General features: G+C 53.5%; 1 protein-coding gene across 1 annotated transcript in view; it reads left to right on the plus strand.

Moving 5' to 3' along the window:
• Window positions 1–18,531, plus strand: part of LOC133358529 (junctional adhesion molecule A-like) — a 32,918-nt gene extending 14,387 nt beyond the window's left edge. Inside the window, exons 2-10 of the mRNA XM_061576891.1 lie at window positions 3,659–3,724; window positions 4,905–5,003; window positions 6,907–7,047; window positions 8,994–9,199; window positions 11,084–11,183; window positions 12,435–12,542; window positions 13,446–13,458; window positions 15,005–15,065; window positions 17,193–18,531. Coding sequence (XP_061432875.1) covers window positions 3,659–3,724; window positions 4,905–5,003; window positions 6,907–7,047; window positions 8,994–9,199; window positions 11,084–11,183; window positions 12,435–12,542; window positions 13,446–13,458; window positions 15,005–15,065; window positions 17,193–17,228 — 830 coding nt within the window. The 3' untranslated portion in view covers window positions 17,229–18,531. The remainder of the gene's footprint in view (window positions 1–3,658; window positions 3,725–4,904; window positions 5,004–6,906; window positions 7,048–8,993; window positions 9,200–11,083; window positions 11,184–12,434; window positions 12,543–13,445; window positions 13,459–15,004; window positions 15,066–17,192) is intronic.
• Window positions 18,532–19,097: the final 566 nt, after the last annotated feature.

The raw sequence follows: 19,097 nt of genomic DNA on the forward strand, positions 1-19,097 counted from the left end.
GGCTGGGTATGCGGGCTACATGACCCAGCCAATGCAGCCTTGCCTGCCGGAGGAGCTCACCGACGGGACTTTTTCCCAGATCTTTAACAGCAACAACAACACCCCACTCACCCACTCGGCTCACCCGCTCACTTCACCCACTCACTCGCCAACTGAGCACGTATATGCCCTTATACAAGCGCTCGCTCAGCAGCACCAGCTTTGACAGGGCGGGCGAGGACCTTGGCCACAGGGCGAGGAGTCGAACCCAGGTTGCTGTGGGTGCCGAGTGCCCGGCTGGGCTGACGCGTCCGGGGAGTTGATGTGATGCGACGGCGCTGTTGTAATTTTAGACGTGGTAATGATCAGGGCTGGCTGGCTGGCTGGCTGCTACCTCCGGCTATGGTTTCTGGGTCATACTCCTCACCAATATTAATCCCGGCTTCGTTAATAGCATTATGGGATTTTGAGATTTGGCAAGTGAACAAAAATAATAAAATGTTTGTGCCGCCAATGTTTCACACCCTCTCCCCCCCGTATCAATAACACGGGGGACGTTGCCACGGTGGTAGCGGTGGTGGTAGTGATGGTGACGACGACGGTGGTGGTGGTGACAGTGGTGTGATGGTGGTGGTGACAGTGGTGGTGGTAGTGGTGGCGGAGACGGTGGTGGTTACCAGTGCTGGTGAGTGGTGGTGGAGACTGTGACGGAGACGGTGACGGTGATGGTAATGACGGTGACGACGGTGGTGACAGTGACAGTGGTGTCAGTTGGCATAGGAGGGGGTACAGCTGGTGGTGTATCTGCCAGTCATCTCAGTCAGCAAACCCGTGGCACCTGCTGGGTCTGTGCTAAAGCCTCCTGTCAGCGAGCCTTCGACACTTCACGCGGCCTCAAAGTGCACCTGGCCTGGCACAGGCGTCGTGGCGACGTCACCGTCACTTAGTGGCGAATGGCAGGTATTGGTATTGGTGGTGACGGTGAAACGATGGGGGTGGGGGGGGGAGAGTTTCTTAGATCAGCCACAACCACTGCCACCACTACCGCCACAACCATCACCACCACCATCGCTGCCTCTGGTCCACCCAGCACTTAAGTTGTGCTTCAGTGAGGTTGTGATGGGCAGCTCGTGCGTGCTGGTGGGGTGAAGTGTGCAATCGGCCACTTGGCCGAGCTGTCGTTTGTGATGGTCGCCATGTCGCTTCCGAGAAAGAGTTGCAGAGTTCGGCGGTCCCGTACCTTCGAATGTTCTTGCTGTGGATTTCACATTTGATGACGATTGCTTGTGTTGCAATCGAAACGCGGAGATAATTTTATTGTTTTATTATTATTATTTTTATTATTTCCCTTCTATGTGACTTTACCGAAAGGACCAAGAATATGAATCCCTGCAGTCACGATAGCTTTAAATGGAAATAAGAAGTTTTAGGGTTCAGTTTTACGACGCACGCACACACCCAAGACCCAGGGGGCTTGTGGACACAGCTTCTCAGTGTTGCTGGGACCGTTTCCTTGACATGAACCCCATCAGAGAGAAACCCAGACCCAGGATTTGAACCCCAGAATCTTATCTGGTCTCTGAGAGAGCCATTATGAACCTTCTGAGAGCGATAGAGACGCCCCACACCCTGACCCCCAGGGCTTGAATCTGGGTTCTCAGTGGTGCTGGGTCTGTGTCCTTGACACGGACATTATGAGTCACGTGATCATCCACACCCGTGTTGTTTTGCGAGGCTGAGTCACGGTGACCGGATCGGGCTTCCTCGAGCAGTGGGGCTGGCAGTATAAAAGGTGGACTGTGTGTGTGTTGGCGTGTGTGTGAGTGCGTGAGTGTGCTCTCGCTCACACACACACAGCGTAGTGAGGGGAGCGGTGGTGTAGTGGTTAGCGCTACGCTGCGCTATGAACCCGGCCACCCGAGTTCGATTCCCGCTCACTGCCAACACTCACGATTATCTGCACGGAGTCCTGGGCCTCCCCTAGGTCGACTCGGCCTCAAATGAGTACTTGGTGCGGTGTGTAAACATCGCCACTAGGGAGACAAAGGCGGCCGGGCATCGTGCTGGCCAACCCCCTCCACCCCCTTGTGTACCGTTCTGGCCCTCACAGGTGCTGCTACTCGCTTAACAGCACTTGCCCCAACAGTCTGTCACAGGCTACACGGGGGGGGGGGGGGGGGGGCGGGATCTTTCTTTTTTTGCGCTCGCTCACCACTTATGGGCCTCCCCTAGGTCGACCCGGCCTCAAACGAGTTCCCGGCGTGATGCGTAAAACGTTGGCCGCGTCACGGCGGTGGCAGCTGCTCCCTCTGCTCCTGGCCGCAGTTTTCTGGGCTTGGCCACCTAAATGTGAAATTGCAGTTCTGTGCCGCCGCTGCCGTCTGTGGGGACGAGTCGGGGGTCGAGCTGTTTATTGACTCGCAGAAGCGGGCGGGCGGGCGGCAGAGGTCGCAAACGGGTTTTGATTCCTTACCCGTACCCGGCCGCACCAGGGTCGCAAATGGGTACCCGTACCTGTACCCGGCCGGGTACGGGTAGCCGTTCCCTACCCGTACCCGGCCGGGTACGGGTAGCCGTTCCCTACCCGTACCCTACCCGAAATGAGTGACAAACGGCTACTCACCAGTGACTCACGGCCTACCCGTACCCGGCCGCACCAGGGTGGCAAACGGCTACCCGTACCCGTACCCGGCAGAGGAGTGGTGATTAATGTGGTGGAATGATGTTGCTGATGATGATCCTGACGAGACTGATGATGACGACGATGTTGCTGATGATGATACTATTGATGCTGATGATTGGTTTCTTCATTGATCCTGACAACGATCTGATAGAGAACACCGCTGCTGACATTGATGCTGCTACTGATGATTCTGCTGCTGCTGCCGCTGCGGATGACGACGATGATTGAGGTTGATGCTGCTGCTCATGATGATGATGGCCCGTACCCGGCCGGGTACGGGTTGCCGGGTATCGGGCAGGGTACGGGTATCGGGTACCCGGTTGCGACCTCTGGCGGGCGGGCGGCTGAGCGAGGGCGCAGCTGTTGCAAGACGCCCGAGTTGATTCCCCGCTCACGGTCATCGTTGACGAGTTTCAGAAACCGGTCCCCGAGGTGGACTCTGCCTCGGATGACTTGCCTCTGGTGCGTCATGGTCACCGGGGAGACAAAGGCGGCCGGGAGTGGTGCTATTCGCCCACCACCCCCTTGTGCTGTTGGCTACGACTTGCTGACAGCGCTTGCCTCAACATTCTTGTTAAGGCTACACGGGGCGGTATCTTTGTCTTTTTAAATCCTTTATATTAAGTTCACTTGCTTGTTTGCTTGCGCGCTTACGACCGTGCAAATCTTTCGGTCGTTTTTTAACCCACTTCCCGTGATCCAATCGAGCTGACATTTTGCACACAGACTCGTTGTGCGTGACAATTAATTTTCGTGAAAAAAAAATTCCTAAATTTTACACTTAGGAAAAAATAAATTATATTTAATTACCAATTGCTTAATGGTGGCAGGCAATCATCTGACCCATAGGTGGCAGCCATCTCAAGCCAGAGGACGAGAGGACTCTATCCGCCACGCATATAAAGGATTTATAGTGAAAAACTTTGTTTTTACGGGTTAATTTTTTTGTTGTTGAGCCGGTCAGTTTCTGATCCTGTGTGGTTTTCCGTCTCTCAGCTGGCTTCGTCGCTTCGCTCACGCTGACCACAAGCACCCCGAAGGTGAAGGCGCAAGAAGGCAGCGGTAAAACTCTCTCCGAGCACTCACTCACTCCACCACACAGCACTCAGCCTGGTCCACCACTCATTGTCCACCACCCACCACTCACCCCGCTCCACCACTCCACTCACTCTCCATCTCTCACCACTCACCCCGCTCAACCACCCAGCACTCACCCTGGTCCACCACTCACTCTCCACCACACATCACTCACCCCGCTCCACCATTCATTGTCCACCACCCACCACTCACCCCGCCCCACCACTCACTCTCCATCTCTCACCACTCACCCCGCTCCACCACTCACCACTCACATCCACACGCAGCAGCGATGGTGATGATGTGGTGATGTTAAAGTGATGTTGACTATGATTTTGTGGTGGGAGCAGAGCAGTGGTGATTAATGTGATGGAATGATGTTGCTGATGATGATGATGCTGACACGACTGATGATGATGACGATGTTGATGATGACGATGATGACGATGTTGATGATGACGATGTTGCTGATGATGATACTATTGATGCTGATGATTGGTTCTGTCATTGATCCTGACAACGATCTGATAAAGAGAACACCGCTGTTGACATTGATGCTGCTACTGATGATGATTCTGCTGCTGCTGCTGATGACGACAATGATTATGAGGTTGATTCTGCTGGTTATGATGATGATGGCGCTGATGGTGATGATGGCGCTTGTTGACGCTGATGATGATGGAGCTGGTGATGGCGCTGATGATGATGCTGATAATGCTGCTGATCATGGTGATAATGATGATGATGGTGATGATGATGATGCTGATGATGATGCGGCTGATGATTATGCTGCTGCTGATGATGATGATGGTGATTCTGATGATGATGCAGATAATGCTGCTGATCATGGTGATAATGATGATGGTGATTCTGATGATGGTGATGATGACGATGATGCTGATGATGCGGCTGATGATGATGATGATGCTGATAATGCTGCTGATCATGGTGATAATGATGATGGTGATTCTGATGATGGTGATGATGACGATGATGGTGATAACGACGATGATGCTGATGATGATGCGGCTGATGATGATGATGCTGATAATACTGCTGATCATGGTGATAATGATGATGGTGATTCTGCAGATGATGATGGTGATGCTGCTGCTGATGATGCTGATGATGCTGCTGATGATGCTGATCATGATGATGTCCACAGGGGCGGTACTGTCGTGCTCCTACACTGGCAATCCCGAGATCGTCTGGAAGAAAGTGAAGTCAAGCGGCACCGTCTTGGTGTGGAAGAACGGCTTCCTCAGTGAGTGCCGGAGACGATGTCGAACGCGCGAGTGTTTGCGGCCACCCGTCGCCATGCCCTGTCCCAGCTGACCGGGATAGAGGGCGGGGTGGGGATGGTTGGCAGAGGTCGCAATCGGGTACCCGATACCCCTACCCGATGCCCAGCTACCCGTACCTGGCCGGGTATCGGGTACGGGTATCCGTACCCTACCCGGCCGGGTACGGGTAAGGAATCAAAACCCGTTTGCGATCTCTGATGGTCGGTCTAATCCGCGGTGGCGAGATGTTTACCACCTCGCCCCGATGTACAGGAGGTCTCTCGCGTGGGTTCGATCTGTCCAGCCCTGACGATGCCAGCTGTATGTTTGGAACAAGAAAATATTTAGAAATACTTTTTAAAAAAAACACGCTTTAATGAAATGTACCGCACTCGTAATGGCAGAACTCCCCGCAGCTTGCCACAGCGTGAGGTGATTTACAGGCAACGTGAGTTGAGCGTGGACAATTAGAGCCGTCAAAAAGATTGTTTAAAAATATAATTTTATTTTTAATGATAGAAATATAGTATTGTCATCAGTATGACATAGCTATACTAAGTTTACCGAAAGAACCAAAGAGAATGGACGCGTTGACTTTGAAACTGATTGGCCGACACCAGAGAAGGCAGCCTTCTTGAGGACCTAGTCTCACCAGCGGTGTCAGACCAGAGCACAACGCCGAAAGGCGAACAGGACAAGGGCATCTTCTTGGTTCTTTCGGTAAAGTCATCACGTAGAAGGGAAATAATAGAATAATAAAAATAAAACATAATAAAATACAATTCTCACGACGTTTCGGCCACAACGCAAGCAGCCGTCCTCAGGTGAAGAACAGGTCTGTCGGAAAGACGCACTCAAAAGACTCATTCAGACGCTGTCTTCCCGACAGACCTGTTCTTCACCTGAGGACGGCTGCTTGCGTTGTGGCCGAAACGTCGTGAGAATTGTATTTTATTATGTTTTATTTTTATTATTTTATTACTTCCCTTCTACGTGACTCTACCGAAAGAACCAAGAAGATGAATCCCTGCAGTCACGAAAGCTTTACATCGGACAGGACAAGGGCAATGCCACTACCGGGGCATTGAGAGCTCGGGGTGAGCAGCAGCTACAACAATTCTAGGTGTTGTTGCAATCCTTTCTGGCAATAAAACACGAGTTGTGTTAAGATCTTCAAACACCAAATAGAAACATTTTGCAAGCCTACTAATAGGGTTTTTCCCCTTTTTTCTGGCAACAAAACTGACACCTTTTGTAAGGAATCATGCTTACATTAACCACAATAGTTGCAGTCAAATGCAAACAAAAAACAATACTCTGATAATGTATGCGTTGTCTTTGAAACTGATTGGTCCACACCAGAGACAGCTTTCTTTAGAGCCTAGTCTCATTTGGTGTTCGACCAGATGATGCCAAAAGGCGCACAGTTCAAAGACAACGCACTATCAGAGTAATGAGAGTTCGGGGTGAGCAGCTACATCATGGGACCTCCTTTGCCAGTACCAACATATACTAATAGGGGTTTTCCCCTTTTTTCTGGCAACAAAACTGACACCTTTTGCAAGGAATCATGCTTACATTAACCACAATACTTGCAGTCAAATGCAAACAAAAAACAATACTCTGATAATTTATGCATTGTCTTTGGTGTGGACCAATCAGTTTCAGAGACAGCTTTCTTTAGAGCCTAGTCTCATATGGTGTTCGACCAGATGACGCCAAAAGGCGCACAGTTCAAAGACAACGCACTACCAGACTATTAGTATATTTTGGTACTGGCAAAGGAGGTCCCATGATGATTTTGCAAGCCATCAAGTTCACCCCCCCCCCCAACGTGACCCCCCCTCTCCACCCCCTCCCCCATCACCCCCCACCACCTCGCAGATGACCTCAAAGACCGGGCGACCATCACGGGCGCAGACATCAGCATCGGCAAGACGGTGCGCACGGACAACGCGGTCTACCGCTGCGAGGCCACGGAGGGCACCGAGTTCCGGGAGGTCTCCGTGGATCTGGTGATACCAGGTGAGAGGGGTGGGGGGCAGCAGGGAGAGGGGTGGGGGGCAGAGGTCGCTAGCGGGTTTTTATTCCTTATCTGTACCCGTACCCGGCCGCACCAGGGTCGCAAATGGGTACCCGTACCCGGCCGTACCCGTACCCTACCCGTACCCGGCTGGGTACGGGTAGGGTACGGGCATCGGGTACCTGATTGCGACCTCTGGGATGAATATTCTTAGGTTTTTTCGGTAAAGTCACGTAGGTAAAACATTAAAATTAATAAAAGTAAAATAAAATAAAAATCACGACGTTTCGGAGGCAACACAAGCTTCCGTCCTCAGGTGGAACCGTCACAGCCACGACAGCTGTATCAAGTGAATGAGAGATTACAAGAGCTACCACTCCGTATATATAATGAATCCTTGCAGTCACGAAAGCTTCAAATCTAGAACTCTGGGATGAAGCCACGTTGCAGGCGCGGGTGGGTTGATTCTAGGAACTTGAATTGTGAGAAGAGACAAGACGTTGGGAAATGAGTGACAAACGGTGACTCACCAGTGACTCACGGTCTACCCGTACCCGGCCGCACCAGGGTCGCAAATGGGTACCCGTATCTGTACCTGGCCGTGTACGGGTAGTCGGGTATCGGGTAGGGTACGGGTATCGGGTACCCGGTTGCGACCTCTGGCGGGGGGGGTGAGAGAGGTGAAGGGAGGTGGCGGGGAGGGGGTGGGGAGGGGGCGGGGTGGGGGTCAGTGGGAAGAGAAGGGGGGCCGGGGGAAAGATGGGGGAGGGAGGGGCGGGGTGGTATTCCCTTTTGCTCAGCTGGCGGGTTGAGTACAAAGAACTCCACATTTCTCCTCTCTTTGCAAGGTTGCTTGGGTGTGTGTGTAGGTGCTCGCTAACAGCACTTGCCCCAACAGTCCGTTAAGGCTATGCTGGAGATCTTTGTCTCGTGGCGTGCAAGTGTGCGTCGTAGAGGGGTCGCACTTAGGGTCCAGGTCAGAGTTCGGTTAACTTTGGTTAAACACGAGAGTGAAGTTGTTAGTGATTACAAATCCGATCGCTCATCATCACAACTTTAATCTCTCCCCATGTCCCCATCTCCCCGTGTCTCTCTCCCCGTGTCTCTCTCCCCCTGTCTCTCTCCCCGTGTCTCTCTCTCCCCGTGTCTCTCTCTCCCCGTGTCTCTCTCTCCCCGTGTCTCTCTCTCCCCGTGTCTCTCTCCCGTGTCTCTCTCTCCGTGTCTCTCTCCGCGTGTCTCTCTCCCCATCTCCTCCTGTCTCACCCCTGTCTCTCTCCCCCTGTCTCTCTCCCCCTGTCTCTGTCCCCCTGTCTCTCTCTCCCCCTGTCTCTCTCTCCCCCTGTCTCTCTCTCCCCCTGTCTCTCTCTCCCCCTGTCTCTCTCTCCCCCTGTCTCTCTCTCCCCCTGTCTCTCTCTCCCCCTGTCTCTCTCTCTCCCCCTGTCTCTCTCTCTCCCCCTGTCTCTCTCTCCCCCTGTCTCTCTCTCCCCCTGTCTCTCTCTCCCCGTGTCTCTCTCTCCCCCTGTCTCTCTCTCCCCCTGTCTCTCTCCCCCTGTCTCTCTCCCTGTCTCCCCGTGTCTCTCTCCCCGTCTCCCCGTGTCTCTCTCCCCGTCTCCCCGTGTCTCTCTCCCCTGTCTCTCTCCCCCTGTCTCTCTCCCCCTGTCTCTCTCTCCCCCTGTCTCTCTCTCCCCCTGTCTCTCTCTCCCCCTGTCTCTCTCTCCCCCTGTCTCTCTCTCCCCCTGTCTCTCTCTCCCCCTGTCTCTCTCTCCCCCTGTCTCTCTCTCCCCCTGTCTCTCTCCCCGTCTCCCCGTGTCTCTCTCCCCGTCTCCCCGTGTCTCTCTCCCCGTCTCCCCGTGTCTCTCTCTCCGTGTCTCTCTCCCCTGTCTCTCTCCCCCTGTCTCTCTCCCCCTGTCTCTCTCACCCCTGTCTCTCTCCCCCTGTCTCTCTGCAGTGCCGCCCAAGGCGGTGCGTGCGGAGGTGCCGTCCTCGGGCACCCTGGGCGGCACGGTGCGCCTCGTGTGCAGCGAGCCGGACGCCCAGCCCCCGCCCACCTACACCTGGACCCGGGGGGGCAACCTCATCTTCCCCCAGACCCCGAACAACGACCCTCGCTTTGCCAACACCACCTACAACCTCGACCCCACGGGGGCCGTGCTGGTGAGCCCCCGTTGATTGACCCCCTCGATGATTCTGACAAGGTGGTTTTGGAGAGACGGGGAGAGAGGCTCGCGCTGGGAACCGGGGTTCGAACCCAGGCTCTCAGCCGTGCCGGCACCAGTGTCCCCTGGCACTTAGCGTGTCTCTCTCATCATCATCATCATCACGGTGGCTAGGAGATGTTAACTACCTCGCCTGGTATACAGGAGGTCGTGGGTTCGATCTCGACCCTGACGCCTGCTGCTGTATATTTGGAGTTTGCGTGTCTCTCTCTCTCTCATCATCATCATCACAGTGGCTAGGAGATGTTAACTATCTTGCCTGGTAAAGCAGGAGGTCGTGGGTTCAATACCAGCCCTGATGCCTGCTGTATATTTAGAGTTTGCGTCTCTCTCGCTCTCATCATCATCATCACGGTGGCTAGGAGATGTTAACTACCTCGCCTGGTATACAGGAGGTCGTGGGTTCGATCTCGACCCTGACGCCTGCTGCTGTATATTTGGAGTTTGCGTGTCTCTCTCTCATCATCACCACGGTGGCTAGGAGATGTTAACTACCTCGCCTGGTATACAGGAGGTCGTGGGTTCGATCTCGACCCTGACGCCTGCTGCTGTATATTTGGAGTTTGCGTGTCTCTCTCTCATCATCACCACGGTGGCTAGGAGATGTTAACTACCTCGCCTGGTATACAGGAGGTCGTGGGTTCGATCTCGACCCTGACGCCTGCTGCTGTATATTTGGAGTTTGCGTGTCTCTCTCTCTCTCATCATCACCACGGTGGCTAGGAGATGTTAACTACCTCGCCTGGTATATACAGGAGGTCGTGGGTTCGATTCCAACCCTGACGCCTGCTGCTGTATATTTGGAGTTTGCGTGTCTCTCATCATCATCATCATCACGGTGGCTAGGATATGTAATCTACCTCGCCTGGTAAAGCAGGAGGTCGTGGGTTCAATACCAACCCTGACGCCTGCTGCTGTATATTTGGAGTTTGCGTGTCTCTCTCTCTCATCATCATCATGGTGGCTAGGAGATGTTAACTACCTCGCCTGGTGTGCAGGAGGTCGTGGGTTCAATACCAACCCTGACGCCTGCTGCTGTATATTTGGAGTTCGCGGTGTCTCTCTCGCCGTGGTCGCGTGGATTTTTCTCCTGGAGCTCCGGTTTTTCCCTCCGCGTTTAGAATCAACGTCACCACGCGTTTTTCGAGTATATGGCTGCTGTAAATTTCCACGTGAAGACGATACGTGCAAATCTTCGAGCTATCATTTGTGATGACCAGGTCGCTTCTGAAAACGAGCTGCATAGCTTCGTGGGGATTACACCTGGTAATGTAAAAAAAATTCACCCGTAAAAACAAAGTTTTTCACTATAAATCCTTTATATGCGTGGCGGATAGAGTCCTCTCGTCCTCTGGCTTGAGATGGCTGCCACCTATGGGTCAGATGATTGCATGGCACCATTAAGCAATTGGTAATTAAATATAATATTTTAAATCCTAAAAAGTGTAAAATTTTGGAAAAAAAATTTCACGAACATTAATTGTCATGCACAACGAGTCTGTGTGGAAAATGTCAGCTCGATTGGATCACGGGAAGTTGGTTAAAAAACGACCGAAAGATTTGCACGGTCCTAAGCAAGCAAGCAAGCAAGCGAACTTAATATAAAGGATTTAAAAAAATAGTTTATTTTTGTTTAGAACTCGGCACTGGCACGGCCATTGTGAACCCAACATGGCCGCCGTGAACCCGGCACGGCCGCCGTGAACCCGTCGTGAACCTGACATGGCCGTCGTGAACCTGACATCATTGTCTGCCCCCCCCTGCCCCCCACCCCCTTCCCCCTGTTCCCCACCCCCTCCCCCGTCCCTCCGCCATTGCCCAGACGCTGAGCTCCTTGAAACTGTCGGATGCTGGGGACTACTTCTGCACGGCGACCAATGAGGCCGGCACCCTCAAATCCTCAACGGTCCAATTGGCCGTGTGTATGTGATGCACGCACACGCACACACACACACGCACGTAGACACCTACACATACACATGCACAGACACGTACAGAAACACACACACACAGACACACACACGTAGACACAGACACACACGCACACAGACACGTAGACACAGACACACACGCGCAGACACACACACAGACACACACACGCACAGACACACACGCACAGACGCACACACGCACAGACGCACACACACACGTAGACACCTACACACGCACAGACACACACACGTATACACACACACACGTACAGACACCTACATGTACACGTACAGACACACACACACACACGCACAGACACACGCACAGACACACACACACGTAGACACCTACACATACACACGCACAGACAAAAGATCCCCCGTGTAGCCTTAACAGACTGTAGGGGCAAGTGCTGTTAGCGAGCACCTATGAAGGCCGGAACGGTACACGAGGGGGTGGGTGGCCAGCACCACGCTCGACCGCCTTTGTCTCCCCAGTGGCGATGTTTACACACCGCACCAGGTACTCATTTAAGGCTGAGTCGACCTAGGGGAGGCCCAGGACCGATTCAGATAATCGTCACTGGTGTTTGCCGTGAGCGGGAATCGAACCCGGGTCGCCAGGTTCATAGCGCAGCGCGCTAACCGCTACACTACCGCTACACACGTACAGAAACACACACAGACATAGACATACAAAGACATACACACACGTAGACACACATACATAAACACGTACAGATACACACACACAGATACACACACCCACAGTTAAACACACACACACTTAGACCTGTCCATAGCAATACACCGCCATTCGCCACATTGACGCTGCCATCACCACGGCGCCTCTGCCCAGGCCAGGTGCACTTTGAGGCCGTCTACACACACAAACGCGCACACACACACACACATGTGTACACACACACACGTGTACACCCACACACACACACGTGTACACCCACACACACACACACGTGTACACCCACACACACACACACACACGTGTACACCCACACACACACACACGTGTACGCACACACACACGTCTACACACACACACGTGTACACACACACGTGTACGCACACACACACGTGTACACACACACACACGTGTACACACACACACACGTGTACGCACACACACACACGTGTACACACACACACACGTGTACGCATGCACGCACAGGTTTCCGGCGCGAACTCTCCTGACGTCACTGCACTCGCCTGCCCCCCCCACAGACCAAACGAACCATGGAGCCATAGCGGCCGCGGTCATCATCCCGCTGCTCATCCTCTGCCTCATTGCCATCGCCCTCTTCTTCGCCTACCGCAAGGGTCACCTGCCCGGTGAGAGGACGCCCCCTGGCAACGTGACACGCCCCCTGGCAACGTGACACGCCCCCTGGCAACGTGACACGCCCCCTGGCAACGTGACACGCCCCCTGGCAACGTGACACGCCCCCTGGCAACGTGACACGCCCCCTGGCAACGTGACACGCCCCCTGGCAACGTGACACGCCCCCTGGCAACGTGACACGCCCCCTGGCAACACATCGCGCCCCTTGGTAACGGATCACGCCCCTTGGTAACGGGTCATGCCCCCTGGCAACGGGTCGCGTCCCTTGGTAACAGATCACGCCCCTTGGTAACACATCGCGCCCCTTGGTAACGGGTCATGCTCCCTGGTAACAGATCACGCCCCTTGGTAACACATCGCGCCCCTTGGTAACGGGTCACGCCCCTTAGTAACGGGACATACAGAGACCCGAGTTCCTGTGTAGATGTGTAAACATCGCTACTCGTCGCTCGCAGCACTTGCCCGCAAAGATCTGTTGAAGGCTACACGGAGGGTGGGGGATGTTTGTGTGTGAGCGGTGGTGCAGTGGTTAGCGCTACGCTGCGCTGCGAACCCGGCGACCAGAGTTCGATTCCCGCTCACGGCCAACACCACCGGTGACGATTATCTGAACCGGTCCTGGGCCTCCCCTAGGTCGACTCGGCCTCAAAAGAGTAACTGGTGTAGCGGTGTGTAGTAAACATCGCCACTGGGGAGACAAAGGCGGCCGGGCGTGGTGCTGGCCACCCACCCCCTCGTGTGCCGTGCCGGCCTTCATAGGTGCTCGCTAACAGCACTTTCCCCTACAGTCTGTTAACGCTACACGGGGGATCTGTGTCTTTGTGGGCTCGATGCTAAACCGTTGGTTTTGTCCCGTCTCTCCCCCCCTACCCCCCTGCTTCACAATGGTACAGTCGGCAAGAACAGGTACGTACTGCGCGCTCGTTTTCTCCCGCGCTCATTTTTCCACGTGTAACGATCTGACAGAATGTGTGTCGTCAAGAACGGAGAGCCCTCCACCACCCGACCAAAACGTGGCCGCATACAAGAGCATGTGAACGACTCACCCGTTATTATTAAGACGCTAACCCTGCCACCCCCCCAACCCCCCCACCCCCCCCCCACCCCCCCCACCCCCCCACCCCCCAACCCCCCCACCCCCCCAACCCCCCCACCCACCTCCCCGCAGACTGGGCCTTGATAAAACCGGGTCCACGGCGGAGCAATCGGTCGGGCGACTCGGTTGCGTGCAACTCTGGACATGCAATCGGTCTCCGCAACCGTTAATCGAACCTGAACAAGCTTTTAGTCCTTCCCCATTCATCAACACGGTGGCTAGGAGATGTTCACTACCTCGCCTGGTATACAGAAGGTCGTGGATTCAATCCAGACCATGACACCTGCTGTATATTTGGAGTTTGCGTGTCTCTCTCTCTCATCATCAACACGGTGGCTAGGAGATGTTCACTACCTCGCCTGGTATATAAGAGGTCGTGGGTTCGATCCCGATCCTGACGCCTGCTGCTGTATATTTGGAGTCTGCAGTGTCTCATCATCATCACGGTGGCTAGGAGATGTTAACTACCTCGCCTGGTCTACAGGAGGTCGTGGGTTCAATCCCGACCCTGACGCCTGCTTTGTATTGGGAGTTTGCGGTGTGTGTCTCTCTCTCTCCGTGGTCGCGTGGATTTTTGTCCGGGGCCCTCCAGTTTTTCCCTCCCCATTTAGAATCAACGTCACACGTTTGGAGTATATGGCTGCTGCTGCTTTAAATGTCCACGTGATGATGATGATGATAAGCCCACTTTGTTGGGCTATCATTTGGCCCCAGGTCGCCTTACTTGGTAAAATAAAAAATAGTTTAATACTTTAATTGTTTTTTTAGCCTTCTATCTGGCAATGAAACTGACACCTTATTTACAAGGAGTCATGTTTGCATAGACCACAATACCTGCAGTCATAATGCAAAGAAAAAAACATAACTCTGTATGCACTGTCCTTGAAGTTGATTGGTCCACACCCAAGACAGCTTTCCTTAGAGCCTAGTCTCACATGGGTTGGACCAGATGACGCCAAAAGGCGCACAACTCAAAGACAATGCACCATCAGAGTATGAGAGCTCGGGGTAAGCATTTACACCATTGGAACCTCATTTGCCAGTAAAAAATCTGATAATTAATTTTTTACCCTTCTATCTGGCAACAAAACGGACACCTTTTTTACAGATAGAAGGGTAAAAAACCAATTATATTTTTTTACTGGCAAATTAAGTTCCAATGGTTTAATACTTTAGTTTGATTGGCCCTACACCAGAGCTGCAGCCTCCATTGTGGCTTCGTAGTTTGAGACCCCGGGGGGGGGGGGGGGGGGGGGGCACTGCCAGAGCACCGCCAACCCGGCTGCCGCGGATGAGTGGCACGGCCCGGGATCGTGTGCTGACGACGCGTCTCTCCCTCTGTCTGCGACGCTGCAGGAAGCAGACGACCGTGCAGAAACCGCCAGCGGCCATGGAGTACCTGTCTGTGGCGGACGAGGTGAGAGATTGCGTGGCTGTGTCTGTGGACGTGTGTCTGTGGGCGACTGTGTGTGTGTGTTTCTGCGTGTGTATGTGTAGCGGTTAGCGCTACGCTGCGCTATGAACCTGGCGACCCAGGTTCGAATCCCGCTCACGGCCAACACCCAGTGACGATTATCTGAACCGGTCCTGGGCCTCCCCTAGGGTCGACTCGCCCTCAAATGAGTACCTGGTGCGGTGTGTAAACATCGCCACTGGGGAGACAAAGGCGGTCGGGCGTGGTGCTGGCCACCCACCCCCTCGTGTACCGTTCCGGCCTTGACAGGTGCTCGCTAACAGCACTTGCCCCTACAGTCTGTTAAGGCTATACGGGGGATCTTTGTGTCTGTGTCTACGCGTGTCAGTGTGGCATCGGCCATTCGTCTCAGTCAACCGACCCGTGGCGCCTGCTGGGTCTGCCCCGTGACCTCCTGCCAGCTGGCGTTCGACACTTCACGTGGCCTTAACTTGTACATAGCCTGGCACAAGCGCCGTGGTGACGTCACCCCCGCTTTGTGGCGAATGGCGGTTGTTGTTGTTGTGTCTGTGTGGCTGTGTGTCTGCGTCTGTGTGTCTGTGTCCATAATAACAAAGGTTTTATTTGGGTTGGAGCGCGTAAATAAATACTTGTCGTTAACCCACCGACACAGCCAATTAGTCAGGTTTGTCACTTAAACAAAAACGTGCCAGTTAATGACGACTTCAGCGCACACCCGTGTGTTGGAGAGTGTAAACCAGAGGTCGCAAACGGGTTTTGATTCCTTACCCGTACCCGTACCCGGCCGCACCAGGGTACCCGTACCCGGCCGTACCCGTACCCTACCCGTACCCGGCCAGGTACCGGGTAGGGTACGGGTATCGGGTACCTGATTGCGACCTCTGGGATGAAGCCATGTTGCAGGCGCGGGTGGGTTGATTCTAGGAACTTGAATTGTGAGAAGAGACAAGACGTTGGGAGATGAGTGACAAACGGTTACTCACTGGTGCGGCCTACGCGTACCCGTACCCGGCCGCACCAGGGTCGCAAACGGGTACCCGTACCCGTACCCGTACCCGGCCGGGTACGGGTAGCCGGGTATCGGGTAGGGTATGGGTATCAGGTACCCGGTTGCGACCTCTGGTGTAAACCCACAGCATTTACAATTTGAATGTTGGTCGCGAAATCGTACGCGGCTAAAACGCAGCAGGTTGGCGCAGTCGGGGGGGGGGGGGCACAGGTGGTGCATCTGCCAGTCATCTCAGTCGGTCAACCCATGGCACCACCCGGGTCTGTCCCGTGACCTCTTGCCAGCAGGCGACGTTCGACACTTAACGTAACTTTAAAGTGCACACAGCCTGGCACAAGCGCCGTGGAGATGTCACCGTGAATTAGTGGCGATTGGCGGCTTTTGCTGTGCCTGTTTTGTTTGTGATGATCGTGATCATGATGAAGCTGATGAAGATGCGAATGACATTGATGATAAATGTTTATACCGTTTGTAACAAGTATTGTGATGACGGTGATAACGATTATGATAAGGATAGTAACGGCGATGATAACATTCATGACGATACTGATGAGTAGAACGATGATGATGACAATAATATTCTCTGGTTCTTTCGGTAAAGTCACGTAGATAGAAAAAAATAATGAAAGAAAACACGACGTTTGGACGCTTGTTTTGCGACCGAAACGTCGCGTTTTTTTTCTTCCTACGTGACTTTACCGAAAGAACCAGGAGAGTGTGGATTCGTGCAGTCACGAAAGCTTCAAATCAAGATTGACAATATAACGATAATGATTATGATGATAATGGTCATGTTCTTAACGATAATAATGGCAACAACGATGACAATAACGATGATGACGACAATAATGGTCATGTTCTTAACGATAATATTGGCAACAATGATGACAATAATGATGATGATGATGATGATGACGATAATGGTCATGTTCTTAACGATAATATTGGCAACAACGGTGACAATAACGATGATGATGATGATGACGATAATGGTCATGTTCTTAACGATAATATTGGCAACAACGGTGACAATAACGATGATGATGATGGGCACGATATCGTTCATGACGATAACGACGTTTATCATTTTCTCCCCGCAGGGCGACTTCCGACACAAGCCATCGTTCGACCTTTAACTTCCACCACCCGACCTCCCGACCTCCCGAACGCCCCCTCACCTCTCACTCCACGGCCAGCGAGGGAAATCCGTCTACAATCCGCTAATGCCCCAAACTCCTCGCTACCGTAAAGCCAAACAAAAATACGTAACGTAAAGTAACTCTATATCACGCTGGGGCCGAAAAGGGCATGGAATCCGTTTTGTAAGCGCGTACGTGAGCCTCCTTGATTGTTTTCTTTCTCCTTTTTTGTATTTTTATCGCCCGGCATGTTTCATTTTTAGGACTTGACGATGATGATAAGTTTATTATTTAACCGCTTCACCTCCCCCCCTCCCCCGCCCCGCCGCCGAGCTATATTGAGATGCGTTGCCCGCTTGCATTTCCCCTTGTACCATTTGAACACGTAGTAAGTAGCTGGCTTGCGCGACCGATATCATCCATAACGGAGGGGGGGGGGGGGTGAGCGCGTGGGGGGTGTGAGCGTCTTCCTTTCCGGCGCCCTTAGCAGATGAACCTCATTCACCGTAGCTGAGGGGGGGCTGGCTTGTGCTTCCACGCCGAGTTGAGTTTCTGGCTGATAGCCGCCTCATCCCCTCACCTCGTCCCTGAGGGAGGAAGGGAGAGAGAGAGAGAGAGGAGGGAGGGAGGGCCCTGCCGTCTTGCCGCCGTGCGCACGAAGCCCATCTCTTGTTCGCGCGACCTCTCCGGCAGGCTCCGAGTTTTGTGGCCGTTGAGGCAGTTCAGGATCGCGACGGAGATTGACCGCGAAGGAGATGTGGTTTTTTTTTTATTGCCTCGAGGAAAAGCGAATCTCGGCAGTCGGTTTCATCGGGGGAGGTCACGACGTCTGGACCGGCAAGCAACCCTGTGTACGTGGCCAAAGCGTGGTGGTGGTGGTGGTTGTTGTTGTCGATGTCGATAAGCCCACAGCGGTGGCATCACCTTCAGCCGTCTTCTAAGGCCGCAGCAGGAGGAGAGATTCCCCACAATTCTGGCCGAATCGCGTGACGATGCTGGATGTCGTCGTCATCGTCGTTACTCACGAAACGTCACCAGCCGCTCTCTTAATTGTGTAAAGTTGTCTATCCACGGGGGGGGTGGCGGGGTGGGCTTTGCCCTGGGCCCCCCCCCCTTCCGACTGTGTAGGGCCCCCCCCCCCCCGCCCGCCTGCAGGAGTCGATAGAAAGTCGCCGCTGTTGATGACGACGATGATTGCGTTCATGACGACGATGTCTGCGTTCTCTGGCGACGGATTCATCTTTCTCTCTCTTCCCGTCTTTTTTTTTTTTGAGACTGGAGAGTTTATTGTTTTGGTGAGGGGGGTGGGAGGGGTGAGGTGGTGGTGAGGGGGGTCTCAGTCCAAGCTCTCATGGAACGATTAAATATTGGGGGGGTGGGGGGGGGTGGCGGTTAAACCGATGATTTTATATATATTTTTTAAACGTGCTCAATCGCTTCGCTACGTATTTTACGGTTACACAACACGCTAATTTTTGTCTTTGCTAAAACGTAAACTTTTGCTGCACATTTTCCGCTTCACATTTATTTTGACAAATGGATTCGTTATTTTTTATACGCAGATTTACGTGGAGAGCGGTTTTTAGCGCGCCACGCTACGGACCCAGACACACCCGAGTTCGATTCCCGCCCACGGCCAACACCGGTGACGATTATCCGAACCGGTCCTGAGCCTTCCCCTAGGTCGACTCAGCCTCCAATGAGTACCCGGTGCGGTGTGTAAACATCGCCACTGGGGAGACAAAGGCGGCCGGGCGTGGTGCTGGCCACCCACCCCTCGTGTACCGTGCCGGCCTTCATAGGTGCTCGCTAACAGCACTTGCCCCAACAGTCTGTTGAGGCTACACGGGGGATCTTTGTCTATAT

Source organism: Lethenteron reissneri, chromosome 62, assembly GCF_015708825.2.
Source record: "Lethenteron reissneri isolate LAM-NWPU_2019-01 chromosome 62, ASM1570882v1, whole genome shotgun sequence".
In the NCBI taxonomy this organism is placed as follows: domain Eukaryota; kingdom Metazoa; phylum Chordata; class Hyperoartia; order Petromyzontiformes; family Petromyzontidae; genus Lethenteron; species Lethenteron reissneri.